The sequence below is a fragment of the Triticum aestivum genome, chromosome 6A (assembly GCF_018294505.1).
Source record: "Triticum aestivum cultivar Chinese Spring chromosome 6A, IWGSC CS RefSeq v2.1, whole genome shotgun sequence".
NCBI lineage: Eukaryota > Viridiplantae > Streptophyta > Magnoliopsida > Poales > Poaceae > Triticum > Triticum aestivum.
The window spans coordinates 582756628-582771557 of record NC_057809.1 but is presented as its reverse complement, the minus strand read 5'-3'; the positions used below and the strand labels follow the sequence as shown (position 1 = coordinate 582771557).

At 47.6% G+C, this 14930-nt stretch overlaps 1 protein-coding gene across 1 annotated transcript; it reads right to left on the bottom strand.

Moving 5' to 3' along the window:
• Positions 1 to 823: 823 nt before the first annotated feature.
• LOC123128691 (glutamate receptor 2.7) lies at positions 824 to 6881 on the bottom strand. Its single transcript, XM_044548763.1, has 3 exons — positions 6454 to 6881; positions 2228 to 3865; positions 824 to 2129 (listed from the first exon to the last, which is right to left on the bottom strand). The coding sequence occupies exons 1-3, from the start codon at positions 6851 to 6853 to the stop codon at positions 1045 to 1047; spliced, it is 3123 nt and encodes a 1040-aa protein (XP_044404698.1). The 5' UTR covers positions 6854 to 6881; the 3' UTR covers positions 824 to 1044.
• Between the last annotated feature and the right edge of the window lie 8049 nt (positions 6882 to 14930).

The window sequence follows — 14930 nt, the reverse complement described above, 5'->3', positions numbered from 1 at the left end:
TATAACCCTAGCGTCACCGAACCTTAAGTGTGTAGACCCTACGGGTTCGGGAACCATGCAGACATGACCGAGACGTTCTCCGGTCAATAACAAACAGCGGGATCTGGATACCCATGTTGGTTCCCACATGTTCCACGATGATCTCATCGGACGAACCACGATGTCGAGGATTCGATCAATCCCGTATTCAATTCCCTTTGTCTAGCGGTATTGTACTTGCCCGAGATTCGATCGTCGGTATCCGATACCTTGTTCAATCTCGTTACCGGCAAGTCTCTTTACTCGTTCCGTAACACATCATCCCGTGATCAACTCCTTGATCACATTGTGCACATTATGATGATGTCCTACCGAGTGGGCCCAGAGATACCTCTCCATTTACACGGAGTGACAAATCCCAGTCTCGATTCGTGCCAACCCAACAGACACTTTCGGAGATACCTGTAGTGTACCTTTATAGCCACCCAGTTACGTTGTGACGTTTGGCACACCCAAAGCACTCCTACGGTATCCGGGAGTTGCACAATCTCATGGTCTAAGGAAACGATACTTGACATTAGAAAAGCTTTAGCATACGAACTACATGATCTTGTGCTAGGCTTAGGATTGGGTCTTGTCCATCACATCATTCTCCTAATGATGTGATCCCGTTATCAACGACATCCAATGTCCATGGTCAGCAAACCGTAACCATCTATTGGATTCGCCCCTGGTTTTATCTCTTGTGGAATTCTTTGTGCAAAGTTGCTTGACAAGCATTTGTGTCTCGTATGGTGACTATACATGTAATCTCTGTAAACAGATTGTCTAATGAAATAATCACCACATCGTGATAGACTTCACTAAATAACAGACGACTGAGATTTAACAAACCCGAATATCGTTAACTGTTTTCCTTTGAGTTTCCTACTGGTGTCCACTCGAATAATTTTCTGGTTAAATTGCAAGCAGCGCCACAAGACTACGAAATTCCTGTACTAGCATTCCTCATGCAAATGCATTATACTCCTACTGCAAAACTAGCAGTAGTAGAATCTACTGCTACTACTGAGAGGCCGTTGGCATTGTCATCTCCACGGCGGCTGCTGCCCCCTCGATCCTCTGCTCGAACGACTCACTGATCTCCGACGCGGGCGTCCCCTCCGGCGAAGAGCCGGCGTTCATCTCGGAGCTGATATACACGCTCAGCGGGCTCGTCCCTTCCATGGCGTTGGCGTGTTCCTCCCCACCGGCCCTCGGCGTCATGCTCGCGTCGCCGGCGCCGCCGTTCCATCTTGGCGTCCTGCCCGTGAATTCGCTGCCGTTCCTGACGGACCCGTCGTTCCACGTCTTGAAGGTGGGTGACTTGAGGTCCTTCCTGTCGAAGTGCTGCAGCCACGCGCGCAGCCTCCGCACCGACACGCTCCCGGAGCCGGCCTCGGCCTCAGCCTTCGCCTCCGCCTCCCGGAGCTCCTCACGCTCGCGGTACGCGAAGATGGCGAGGTAGAGCAGCAGCATGAGGCTGGAGACGACGCCGGTGATGAGGAACAGCCCGCCGAAGCTCCAGAAGCTGAGGTTCGACGAGCCGCCGCCGCAGCCGGCCAGCGCGTCCTGGCAAGCGCCGGGCTCGCCGAACCACGCCTTCTCGATCTGCGCCATCTTGTCCCCCTCCGCCAGCTTCAGGATCTCCCGCGACACGTCCCCCGTCATGGGCGACCCCCTCGGGAACACGAACCCGAAGCCGTCCGTCTTGTAGATGGGCCCCACCTGCATGTACCCGTCGCGGTGCTGCGAACTCTGCTGCGACAGAAACATCTTCAGGTACGGGATCTCGTCGAACACCGCGTCCACGCCGCCGTCCGCCGAGCCCTTCGACAGCGCCTCGGCGTACTGCTCCAGCGTGCTGTACTTCTTCATCTTCCTCTCGTCGAAGCCCATCTTTGTGAGTAAGGGCTCGATGAAGCTCCCCTCCTGGTACCCGATGTGTTGGCCGCGCCTCTGCAGCTCCTTCACGTCGGTCACCGTCGGCCGGAGCTGCTGCACCGTCAGCATCGACGTCAGGCTCGCCGTGTAGCTCGAGGTCAGGATCAGCACCACGAACACCCATATGGTCACCACCAGCCTCGACAGGTTGCTCTCCAGCTTCTCCTCTGAAAATTAGAACATCAAGATCGATTAGGTGTCATTGATATTCTTCAAGAACTCTGCAGAATTGAGACGATGAGATGGTTAGTAGTAAGTGGCTTACTGTGTGCGAAGACGAGCGTTGAGAAGGAGAAGTAGAAGATGAGGCCGAACTGCTGCGACGGCGTGCCCCGGAACTCCGGGTTGACGCGGTGCTCGATGACCCACACCACGAAGCCGGTGAAGCAGAAGAAGGCGAGGCTCGTGAGCCAGAGGCTGGGGGACAGCGGCTTCAGGAAGATCCACATGCTGGCGCTCGTGTCCGGCTTCGTCGCCACCACCATCGCCCACCCGGACTCCGTGAACGGCATGGTGAAGTCCACCTCTTTCATCCTGCTCGCTGTGATCGTCACATCCCCCACCACAATGTCCGCCTTCTCGCCGCTCACCTGGTCCACCAGCTTCTCGTACGATTCCGAGCTGTCGAGGTACGGCTCGTACCGGTACCTTACCGGGTAGGCTAGGTTCTTCATCACCGCGTCGAACACTTCGATGCAGTACCCGGTGATCTTGGTTGTTGAGTTACAGTTCTCGACGTCGACGAACTGCTTGAACCCGCGCTTCACCGGCACGGCGACCTTGAGCACCCGCCCGTTCTGCGACGCCGTCCAGCCTCTTGGCGGGGACAGCATCTCGCCCGGCCAGAGGATGGGTTTCAGCTGCCGGGCAGCCTTGCTGCTGCCGACTTTAAGGTCCCGCGAGATGCCGGACTCCGGCGTCCAGAACCCCACCGTCATGGCGCCGTTCCCGATAATGTTCACGACCTCGTACGCCGCGACCTGCAGCTGCCCGTCCACCAGCTTGAACCTGCCTGCCATCCCGTCGAAAGTCGTGTTGAGCACCGCCCTGAGAAGTGCCTCTCCGGTGGCCGACACGCCGAGCCGGTCCAGGTCTGTACGTGCCGTGCTATTCTGCGGTGTTCGAAATGCTGGGCCGGGGACGCTGGCCGCCTCGGCCGCCGCGGCGATCGCCCATGCTGTGTCGTACGACCAGAGCCTCAACACGGTCGCGTCGTTGAGGACGTCATCGTCCGAGGAGGGGTTCTCCTTCCGGAACCTCGCCCTGAACCGCGCAGAGAAGTTCTTGACTTGCTTCGTGTACTTCACGTGAGGCCGGAGGCTGACGACGCCCTGCATGAAGTCCAGGTCCTCGGGGTCGAAACTGTCCAGGAAGCTTGCTACGCCGTCTGTGGCAACCCAGGCATAGCCGTCAGACATCATCCCGGCCTTGCTCGCCCGCCGGAAGAGCCGAGCGGCGAGGTCATGCGTCGCGTGCACGACGAACACACGCGTTGGCATCGCCTTGAGGCGGTAGAGGAGCGCGTCAAGGGCATCTTCGTCCGCGCTGCTCGGAACGGGCACGCGGTCCACGACCATGATCGCTGCACTGTCGACGCTCTGGAGCGCGTCGGCGAGCGCCGGGAGGATGCCGGCGCAGTAGGGGGAGTCCTCGTGCAGGACGGTCACGGCGCGCCACCCGAAGCTTGCGAGGACGGCGGCGATGGGGGTGGCCTGGAAGGAGTCGTTGGCGGCGGTGCGCACGAAGTAGGGCGTCTGCGCCGGAGAGAGTGATGGAGAAGTGGCGGCGTAGCAGAGCACCGGGACGTGGGCGCGGCTGCCGAGGTAGGCCACGAAGTCCGCCTCCGCTGACGTCTTGGGCCCAATGATGGCCTGCACCTGGTCATTTTTTATCAGGTCCAGCGCTGCAAAGTAAGGGGAGCAGAGTTTTAGGCCCATGTACATTTCATGTATATGGGTTTAATTTGGTAGCAGATAACCCATATACGTATATAATTAACCATAAAGTCCATTCAAATATTTGAATGGGAGATAACTCTCAGTAGTGCTTGTGAACATACTATACTAACATGCATATTCATTTAAATTTGATTTGATTATATGTATCGTATATTTTGGCCCTTTACAAATGAGAGCCTGTAATAACAATTTTTTTTCTTGCAGTTAAATCCGAAACCGAGAGAGAGAGAGAGAGAGAGAGAGAGAGAGAGAGAGAGAGAGAGAGAGAGAGAGAGAGAGAGATTGGTCCGAAAGTGCGATGAAAAATGAGTCAGATTGAGGGGGAATTAACATTTTATGTGTTTTTGTCATCAACAAAAGAACATTTAATTTATCAGTGTAAAACAATATTCAACTACATTTTCAAAGGCTTATAATTTTTTTGTCAAAGACAAGGGAATGCAAATTTGACCAAGTTTATATACAAAACTCGGAACAAATACAATAAAATATTAGGAAATATTAATACATAATATAATATATTTTTATACCTATCAAGTATTGTAGTTGTTGAGAGCTTTTACTACAATTTTGGTCAAACTAAACTTTGCACTGTTTGACTTCAAACAAAACTTATATGCCTTCCTTTCGAGAGCATGGATGGTGTACACTGTTAGCTGAAAGAAATGATGAACATCCAATTTTGTTCGCATGAAAGATCTGCAGAAGCTGCGGAGTCTCTTTGATCGGGAAATCAACAAACCATCTCCTGGCCTCTTGGGAGACTGCATGCATGTGGCTAAGCAAAGGTATCGATTGAGAAAAGATGCTGGTAGCTAGGACTGCATGCATGTGGCTAAGCAAAGGTATCGACTGATGACCGACGATGCTGAAGAGACGATGAGTAGCCATGACAAGTATAGCGTAGAAAGATTCGAGGGAAATTTTATTAGTTTGCCTCAAGAACAAAAATTGTCAGTGTGAAATATATACGGTTTTGATAAAGCGCATCTTCCTAAATATTGCACATCTAAACCATAGTATGATTTTATGTGAAGATTCATGCGGGTATTTTTTTCCATTTTATATTTGGTTGAGTCATTTAGACGTGCATTAATTAAGACACATCTAGATGTGCCTTAGACAGACCCGAAAAACTATTGCACTCGGCTTGAGGGCAAGTACTACATAGACTTTGACATATAATTTTTTTTTGAGCTGCATATAATTTTTTTTTGAAAACGGGAATTTGTGAGCCTGGACTGCATGCATGTGGCTAAGCAAAGGCATGCACTGATGAGCGACGATGATGAAGAGTTGATGACTGGCCATGACAGCTACTCCTCCCGTCTCATAATATAAGAACGTTTTTGGCAATGGGACGGAGGGAGTACTCCTACTTATCGCGTAGACAGGTTTTTCCATGAGCAGCATTAAAAACTTGGGCGACTGAGTGGTGTGGTGACTGGACCGACGATGCACATGCGTCCACATGATGCCTGTCACACCAGTTGAAACTTGGATCCCATGCATGAGGCTGCAATCAAGGAGTTGGAACGGATAGTGGTATAGTAAGATTCGAGAGGCATCTCTGTCGTTGTCGTGCCCACGCTAACATTTGGTGCTACTCGGGGACGGGAACGGGGTTAAGCAAACCCAATTGATCGGTCCCGATCGATCTGATGGACTCACCGTGAACAGATCGAGTAGTAGCTAGCTTGACCAGCTCGCGCACGCGGTGAGGAAGCAGACCGCGAGGACTTGTCAGTCGGACAGACGCACGCCAGCCCAACGAACCTAAGCCGGCCGGGCATGCGAGATGGCGACGTGCATGGCAGTGGCATGGCATGGAGGTCGACGAAGAGGCTGTAGGTAGGTGCCTCAACTCAACTCTCAGCAAGAATTAAGCTGCCCTCTACCCTCACAGAATTACCAACGAATATTTATGCCTTGGAGTCCTCACGATCAACTCGCGCGCGCGCGGTTAACGTTAACCTTAACAATGGCAGTCTATGCCATGTGGGATGGTCTGGCTAGGATACTGATCTACTAGTAAGTAACAGACTAACACGGACGGACATGGTGCAGGCGTGCATGGTTGGTAAGTGGCCCCGTCCTTCTCGTCTTGGCGAGGCGACAAAATGGCGGTTTTCAGAGACACTGGGCAACACGACAATTCCAGGCCATGTGGGAGGCAGCGCGCACCACACAAGAGAACAACAGATCGAGTGAGTGATACAGACGATTCGAACCCCCAGTACACTACACTACAGTACAGTACAGTACAGTACAGTACGTACGTACCGGCATCCACTAATCAGTGAACTGGCTAAGTGACCAAGACGAAACATGCATGCTAGCTAAAATCTTTTCGTAAGAGAAAGAAACCGCTAAGCGAATCCCAATTATTGCGTGCCTACCATGCTGGGAATGAAACGGATGAGCAAGATTCATTTCAGCATGAAGCGAAAGGGCTTGTGATTAGAGAAGCATGCAGCTACAGCTAGGTCCAACATGTGTGTGCGGCAGGGGAGGGACGAGGGAGGGTGCTTACCGGCGGAGGCGGCGCCGACGACGTCCCCTTTGGAGTCGCCGAAGCGGAGCTCCACCCTGGTGGCCGACCCCGGGTGCGCCGCGTAGTAGTCCTCCACCGCCATCTGAATGCCGGTCCGCCGCCTCAGCGACACCGCCGACGACGCCTTGGTCGCCCAGTCCATGATCACCCCGACGCGCACCGGCACCGGCGCCGCCACGGTCTGCGCCGTCGCCACCCTCAGCGAGCCCGCCTGGTACTGCCCGACCAGCGCAGCCACTAGGAGCAGGGGAGCGTAGAGGAGAGAAGAAGGCGAGGGCGCTCGCACCATGGTCTTGCAACTTGGAAAGAAGCTACGCCTACGCGATGCGCGATCTGACTGATGCCCGCTCAAGCTCAAGCTAGCGCCGGCCGCACTCATTTATACGCGACCTGGACGGGTCTCGCCCAGCCTCGCGTGCACCCACCCGGCCGGCGACTTGTATTCCGGTGGCGTACCGCGAGGGGCACTTTCGCTCTTGACTTGACTGAGAGTGGATTTTTGGAACCCGCGCGTATTGGAGGATTTTACTGTTAGACTATTACTTGGCTCTTAAATTATCTAGTCCTAGTCATATTGTAATCTCGTCCTAGTCGTATTGTAATAGGCCTACTTGGCTTGTAAACTCTTATATATACCGCTATATGCGGCCAGCAAATCAATAGCAATAGTTTTTAAAACTCACATGGTATCTTAGAGTTCCTGGTCCTAGGGTATGGCTCCGCCGCCTATCCCACCGCCGCTGCCGCCGCCCGGCTACTTCGAGCGCTGGGCCGTTACCCTCGCCCGCGCCGCCGCCATGGCTTCCTCCTCCTCTACCCTAGCTCTACCACCACCACCTATGCCTCCCGTGCGTTCTCCTCGGTTTTTCGGATGAGCACAAAGGCTATCGCTGCCTTGACTTATACACCAGTCGGGTTCTTGTGTCTCGGCATGTCACCTTCGCAGAACATATCTTTCTATTTGCTCAACGTACTACTCCATCCCACACCACTACTTCCACACCTAGCCTCCCTCCTACCCGTTTCCCTCTCTATTCTCCTCTCCTGACGTCTCAATCTCTAAATACCTCTTCTCCACCAAACCAACCAAACGCCACTGTTTTTTTTTCGATACACAGACGACTCCCACACATGCTGATCCGCCACGATCCCCTCCAGCACCATCACCCACACATGCCGATCCGCCATCATCCCCTCCAGCACCATCGCCCACACATGTTGATCCGACATCATCCCCTCCAACACCATCACCCACACATGCTGATCCACCACCATCCCCTCCATTGTCCGCATCTTCCGTTGCGTCGGACACCAGTATAGCTCCTCTTCCCATTCGCGCTGTTCCCACTATCCCATCAATCAATGATCATTCTATATGCATGATCCTCGAATTCCTCACTATAATCATATCAAACGCATCCTTCGGTATCTCAAAGGTACTCTTGATCATGGTCTCCACATAAACAATTCATCCCCCACCTCTCTCACCGCGTATTCTGATGCAGACTGGGATGGTTGTCCCGATACTCGACGATCTACATCCGGTTTCTGTGTTTTTCTTGGTGACAATTTGATTTCTTGGTCCTCGAAAAGGCAGATAACCGTCTCCCGCTCGTCCGCTGAAGCTGAATATCATGTTGTTGCACCTGCTGTGGCTGATACGACCTGGCTTCGTCAGTTGCTCTCGGAGTTGCATCGACCGCTTGCACATGCTACCATCGTTTATTGTGATAACATATCAGCTGTCTACCTGTCTGGGAATCCTGTTCAACATCGCCGGACTAAACATATTGAGATTGATATACACTTTGTTCGCGAGAAGGTGGCTCTTGGACAAGTTCGGGTGCTCCATGTTCCTTCTACAGCTTAGTTTGCTGATATTTTTACCAAAGGACTGCCATCTACTTCATTTTGTAATATTCGATCCAGTCTCAATGTTGTCGAGCCTCCCGTTAATACGGCGGGGGATGTTAGACTATTACTTGGCTCTCAAGTTATCTAGTCCTAGTCGTATTGTAATAGGCCTAGTTGGCCTGTAAACTCTTATTTATACCGCTATATGCGGCCATCAAATCAATAACAATAGTTCTATTCAAAACTTACACTTACTTTAAATACTTTGAAAATCACATTTAAGGTTTCAAAATATTCTGAAAAAAATTCTACATGATCATATGGATGTATATCACACATGTATAAAGTTTGGTGATGAAATAAGTAAATATGTGACCTATACAAAAATGACAAAATGGTGATTTCCAAATAGTGAAAAATGCATGCATTGTTCATCTTTCCAAAATCACGGTTTTGTCATTTTTGTGTAACTCACATGGTTACTTATTTCAGCATCAAAATTTACACATGTGTAATATACATACATATAAACACGTTGATTTGTTTCCAGAATCTTTTAAGACTTCAAAATAGCATTTTGGCAGAGTTCAAAAAATAAGGCTCCAATGCACCCGGGATTTAAAGTGACTTTTTATGACTTGACTTGTCTATGCGCGCGCGCGCTGAGGGTGGGCCACGTATTACGTACCATCGAAAGCTATGTGGCAGCGCAGACCTTTCGCACTTTGCATGCTGCTCGATTTCGATTTCGATTTCGATCAACGACTCCGCACGCTAGCAACTGTTTTTCTTTTACGTAGTACATGCTAGCAACTGTTATGTGCATGCAAGTTGCTGCTTTAATCTAGCTGCTGAAGACTCATTTTTCTATTCACGTTTGTGAATCATTTTTTATGGGCTATTTCTCCGTTGCTTTTCTTTTCAAACGTTGATAGGAAATCCCAGCAAAAAAAAAACAAATGTTGATGAGAAAGCTATCAAATTCATCATTGATTAGAAAGGCTATTACAAGAACACCCCAAAAGAGAAATGCACCACATAAAAGATGGATGTTATAAAAGGAGAAATAAAAAAGAAGCCGCTCGGTTTATCAAGAAAAAACGGCAAAAACCTAAACAGCACATAGCTAGACTCGACATAAAGCACAAAAGACATACAAAACATCGGAAGGCCAACACCCCACAACACACCTGACTGAAGCGCCTTCGCCGCTACCAAAGTACACACCAAAACCGTCGTATCAATCCGTATTGCCACGAGCATATATCGACGAAACCTCGATAACATCGAAGAGGAATATATGTCCGTTTTAGCAAATATTTGCCGCTTCGATCTCACGAGATTGGCTGATATAATCCGCCTGGCGCTCCTTGCATCTCGAGGGTGCTTCTGCTATGCTCATGGATGACATGCGAACACTACTAAAGAAAACCTTATACACAGCATCTTAGCAGTAGCGCTGGAGAAAATAGTGCGCTACTGCTACTTAGTAGTAGCGTGTTTAAATAAACCGCGCTATGGCTACAACTTTAGCAGTAGCGCGTGCTAGTAAAATGTGTTGCTGTTATGTTTGTACTGGGCGCAGATGGCTAGCCCCGCTTAGCAGTAGCGCGTATATGTACCCAACGCTACTGCTACTTTAGCGCTTTTCATGAAACCGTGCTACTACTACCTTACCTTATCTTCACCACGCGCCCGACCCTCTCACCCACTCTCCCTCTCACTAACTCTCGCCCGCGCTGAACCCGTCGTCCGCCGCCGCCGCGCTGCTCCTCCACCGAGGTACTCCCTCCGTCCCTCCTCCCTCCTCCCCCCCTCCTCCTCCGGCCGCCCCCTCCTCCCTCCTCCTCAGGCCGCCCCCTCGTCCCTCGTCCCTCCTCCCACTGCCCCTCCCTCCTCCTCCTCCGGCCGCCCCTCCCTCCTCCTCCTCCGGTCACCCCCTCCCCCTCCTCCCCCCGCCCCTCCCTCCTCCGATCCCACCGGCCTCCTCCCCCTCCTCCTCTCTCCTTCCTCCTCCCTTCCCCTCCTCCCTCCATCTCTTTTTTGTCTGTTTTTTTACTGTAGTTTTTTTACAATTGTATAATGTAGTTTTTTTACTGTTTTTAGTAAGTGTTTAATATAATTAGTAAGTAAATTAATAGAACTAGTTGAACTAGTTTATTTTTAGTAAGAACTAGTTGAATTATAGAACTAATGTATTTTTAGTAAGAAAATTAATATAACTAGTTGAACTAGTTTATTTTTAATAAGAACTAGTTTATTTTTATTTATAGTAAGTTTATTTTTAGTAAGAACTAGTTGAATTAATAGAACTAATTTGAATACTTATTTATTTTACGATTTGGTTTTGCTTATTGAATGTTCAAATTGGAGAAGTACTCCTATTTTGAATGCTCAAATTGGACCCCACTATGCAAGGCGTATGCATTTAATTACTTGATAGCTTATAGGGTTTTTGTTTTTGCAGAAATCTAGGAGCCCCTCCATCATCCCCGCTGTCGTCCCCGTCACCGACCCCCTCCGAACCTCGAGGTGAGACCAGCCAAATCTCCATGTCAGTATGAGTCCTATAAGATATGATGTAGATAAAAACATGTATATCTTGTCTCAAATATGATATGTGGTTGCCCAAGTGGTCGGTCATGTTTGCAGGTTACACCTCCGAGTGGCCTATGTTTTGTCGGAGTGTTGATTAATTTCCGTTTCGGCAAATTTCAGGCGCTCGATATGTCCTTTTTAGCAAAGGTCATGCCGGAATTTTCCGTGAATTTTGGCATGACTTGTGCTAGAATATGTAGGAAATATCGAGTGGCCTGGATTTTCTAGAAAGATAATTAAACGATATTTTGGGTTGACTTTAAGTCTGTCGAGGCTCCACCATATATGAGGACGAAGAATCATGACTGTTGTCGTAGGGGTCGTTTATCCTTCTTCTCCTTGTGCTAGACCTTTGTTATGCACTAGGGGAAGGAGGAGTAACGACCACCGCCGACGGTCGCAAATGTCAGAGGGGAATCAATGAGGGAGAGTCTCCAACATATATAAGAGGACGAAGAATCCCAACTGTTGTCGTGGGGGCCGCTTCTCTTTCGTTCCCGTGTGCTAGACATTTTGGTGTAATGCACTTGGGAACGAAAGGAGGAGCGACCATCACCAACGGTCGAATGTATACACCACGTGAGCTGAGAGTTTTCAAGAAAATACTCGACAGACCGATAGTCGACCCGTGATGAATAATAATGATATAATTTAGTTTTTGTAGTACATATATTTAATTGTACAAGCTTAATCTTTGAATTATAAACATAGGAAATATCGTACTCAGACGACGAAAGTCTCCCGGGGGAGTGCGACTGGTGCAACGACGACCGAGGTCTATGCGACATGCCTCACTTGGATGAAGATCGGCGCTTCAGCATTAAGCTCCAGGAGACATTCGATGTTAAAACGGCACGCAACGGCGACAAGTGTTTTTTCGTAATTAAGCACGACTTCAACTATTTCAACGTGTAATTTTCATCTTTTACAATTAGACTAGCTTATCCCATGCCATGCAAGACGCTATGTCTTGGAGAGGATGGGTTTTGAAGACCATGAAAGTTTCAAAACAAAGGAAATTCACCTAAGGACCCATCATGGTATGGATTTTGAAGTAAATCTGTACAATTCTCAGAGCGTAACCCATTTTGGTTGCACAAATTGAAAAGCACTTTGCAAGATGTATGATTTTTATGAGGGTATGCTTGTCACCGTGGATCTAGGTGATCCTGACATGGACCAAGACAATATGAACATTTGGGTCCTTGTTGATACGCTTCCAATTCTACCGCTATATGAGTTTCTCAAACATAGTTATTAACTAATTTATATTGTTTATTTCAAAATAGTTGACAACTTATTTCCATTGTCAGCTTATTTTGATTCTTCAAAGAATGTGTGGAAGATGGTATACAGAACCTACTACACCGATGACTCTGAATTAACTTATCAGGAGAAAAATCATCTGCTAGCATTTTATACTTATCTTGAGAATTACAATATCTATTATCAAACTCCTCCACATTATGGTCAATATGTGCCACCAGTGCACGTGTTGAACCACGATAACATCCATGGAGATACCATGGTAAGATATTTTACTATTACGACATCCGTGCATCTTTTGCATACTTCTAAAACTGAACTACATTGCTAACTACGAAGTTATTACTATGTTTTTTAACAGAAAATCCCGAAGGATTGTGTGCCTCATCTGATGTATCAGAATGGTCGCCTTGATGTTTTGAACATACAGCCAGGTCATCCTACGAATATCACCTGTCCATATCGGATTTCTAAAACCGGTGAACACATGGTAATCAAAGAATGGAAAAAATATATGGACAGTCGTAAGGAGGTTCTTGGAAGCAACATTGTGCGAAATGCAAGAATTGAAGACAGGATAATCTCCATTTTCCATAATGAAGAGTTAGGAACTATCTTGTTTTATGCTATTTTACCTAAGAGAATATAGTAGGTCCTAAGAGAATATAGTGGGTCCTAAGAGAATGTAGTAGGTCCTATGTGGTACAATGTGTTAGAGTTGATGATGAAGAGTAGTTGTGATTATGACTAGTGACCAACTTGCTATGTGATGTCTCATTGATGAAAACGATGATCATGAGGAGGTGTTATATGACAATGATGTATTATGTTGATAAGTTGTTAATGATATAATGATGATGATAATATTTATTATATCATTGGATGAAAGAACCGCGGATTAGTTTCAAGTGGATGTCCATCCACTTGAAACTAGTCCACGGTTCTTTCACCACGTGATGTAATAATTAACTCATTATGATGTAAAAACAATCTCTAAATTTCTGCTATATGAAAACTTGTATAAAGGTGTATGAATACAACATGAAATAAAAAAAATACAAAACAATAGTAGTAGCGCGGGCTGGGAGAAGCGCTACTAGTAATTACTAGTAGCGCTCTATGAAGAAAGCGCTACTACTAAATCGATATAGCAGTAGCGTGGGTTAACCCACACTACTGCTAACCTTTAGCTGTAGCGCCGTACCAGTAGCGCTCCTGCCCACGTTATTGATAGGCCTAAAACCCGCGCTGTTGTTAGGCTTTTCCCTAGTAGTGAAAGATTTACTTTCATCTCCTGTGATCAAGGTCTCAAAAAGTATCCACTGCCGTTTTCTTTTGCTTGGTTGCATGAATGAGAGGTGCAGGGTGGAAAGTTCTTACCTCTTAGTGTGCCTGCCTATCAGTATCAAGGACTCAGGGTCACCGGTTGTTGATCATGCATGTGTAATGTGCATGTTGCTGCTCTGAGCATTTTTTTGCAGGTTGAAATGAACTAAGAATTATTTCTATATGTGTTTGAAAATATGTACTCCCACATCTAGATGCACCCATTCGACAAATAATACGGATCGAAGGAACTTAAAAAAAAAGATCAGAGGGAGTACCACATTTCCCAAAAAAGAAAAGAAAATATCTAACTGCACAAATTCTCAACAAAATATGGGATCGAGGATCGTCACCCGTAGTGTAAGCATATGCACCAGGACCAGACCATGGGCATGACTTGGGTTGCACTAAAATTCCTGCCCGGCTCGTACAAGACGTTTGTCGGACAAAGTCAAATTTAAGAGAGCAGCTATATACTATATGAGTTGCTTTCTCAAGCCTAAAGATTTGGATGGTATAGCAGCTACTGCACTTCTGTTTAATTGGCCCATCTTGTTGGATGACAGTACAAAATGCTATACGAAATTACCTACCCGGCCTGTAGGAGTCTGTATCACCCGCTAATAAACCTACCGGGTCTCATGGACCACCAGAAACAAATTTACTCTTAAGCATGTCTTCCTAATAAACCTGCCGATTGTTTGTTTAAATTGTTATCATTTTTCAGCAGTGAAAATTATTGACTAAGAAAGCTGATTGCGAGGCCACGAAAGTGCTAATCCCCCATGTTCAATTAATGGCGTCTACCCTATTCCAGCAAGATCTTGCTGCTTCCTCGTGATGCACGTGGAATTATGTTTTATCTCATTGCTGTCCGGAACAATGAGATAAAACATAACTCCACCTCCATCAGGATGGGAGGAATGTTTCTGCGCTTTTGCCCTGTTGTGGCTGGTCTGTATGCTACTTTGTTTATAAAACATAATTTTGCTTTGTTGGTTTAGGTAGTCGTCCTCATGACTTTATTTATAAAGTCAAGCGCATTGCCTTTTCTCTGAAAAGAAATATATCACTCGCTAACCAATGTAGACATTTCATCTTGCTTTTTTAAAAATGTTTATCTGGTTAGTAGCTTCACGATGACACTGGTTTAGTCCTATGCATTTTGTAATGGATGGAGGAACATGCGAAATTTCTCTTGAGTATTCCAGCGTCAGTGTATTTTCCAACACCAGAAGTTTTCCAGCATCACAAGAATGTTATCCGCAGAGAAAGAGAACACAAGAAGGTCAAAGTGTGTCCCATATATATTTCATAGTTTCCATTTGGATCCTACGTACCTACTTGCTTCGAAGGCCACCGGCCGCATGAAAGAGACGTGGTATGGCAGAAAGTGATTGGTGTGCCCATCA

Coding starts and splice junctions, on each gene's coding strand:
- LOC123128691 (XM_044548763.1), bottom strand. CDS start 6,853: ATGAGTGCGGCCGGCGCTAGCTTGAGCTTGAGCGGGCATCAGTCAGAT. Junction 3,866..6,453: donor CGTCGGCGCCGCCTCCGCCG/GTAAGCACCCTC, acceptor CTTACTTTGCAG/CGCTGGACCTGATAAAAAAT. Junction 2,130..2,227: donor AACGCTCGTCTTCGCACACA/GTAAGCCACTTA, acceptor TCTAATTTTCAG/AGGAGAAGCTGGAGAGCAAC.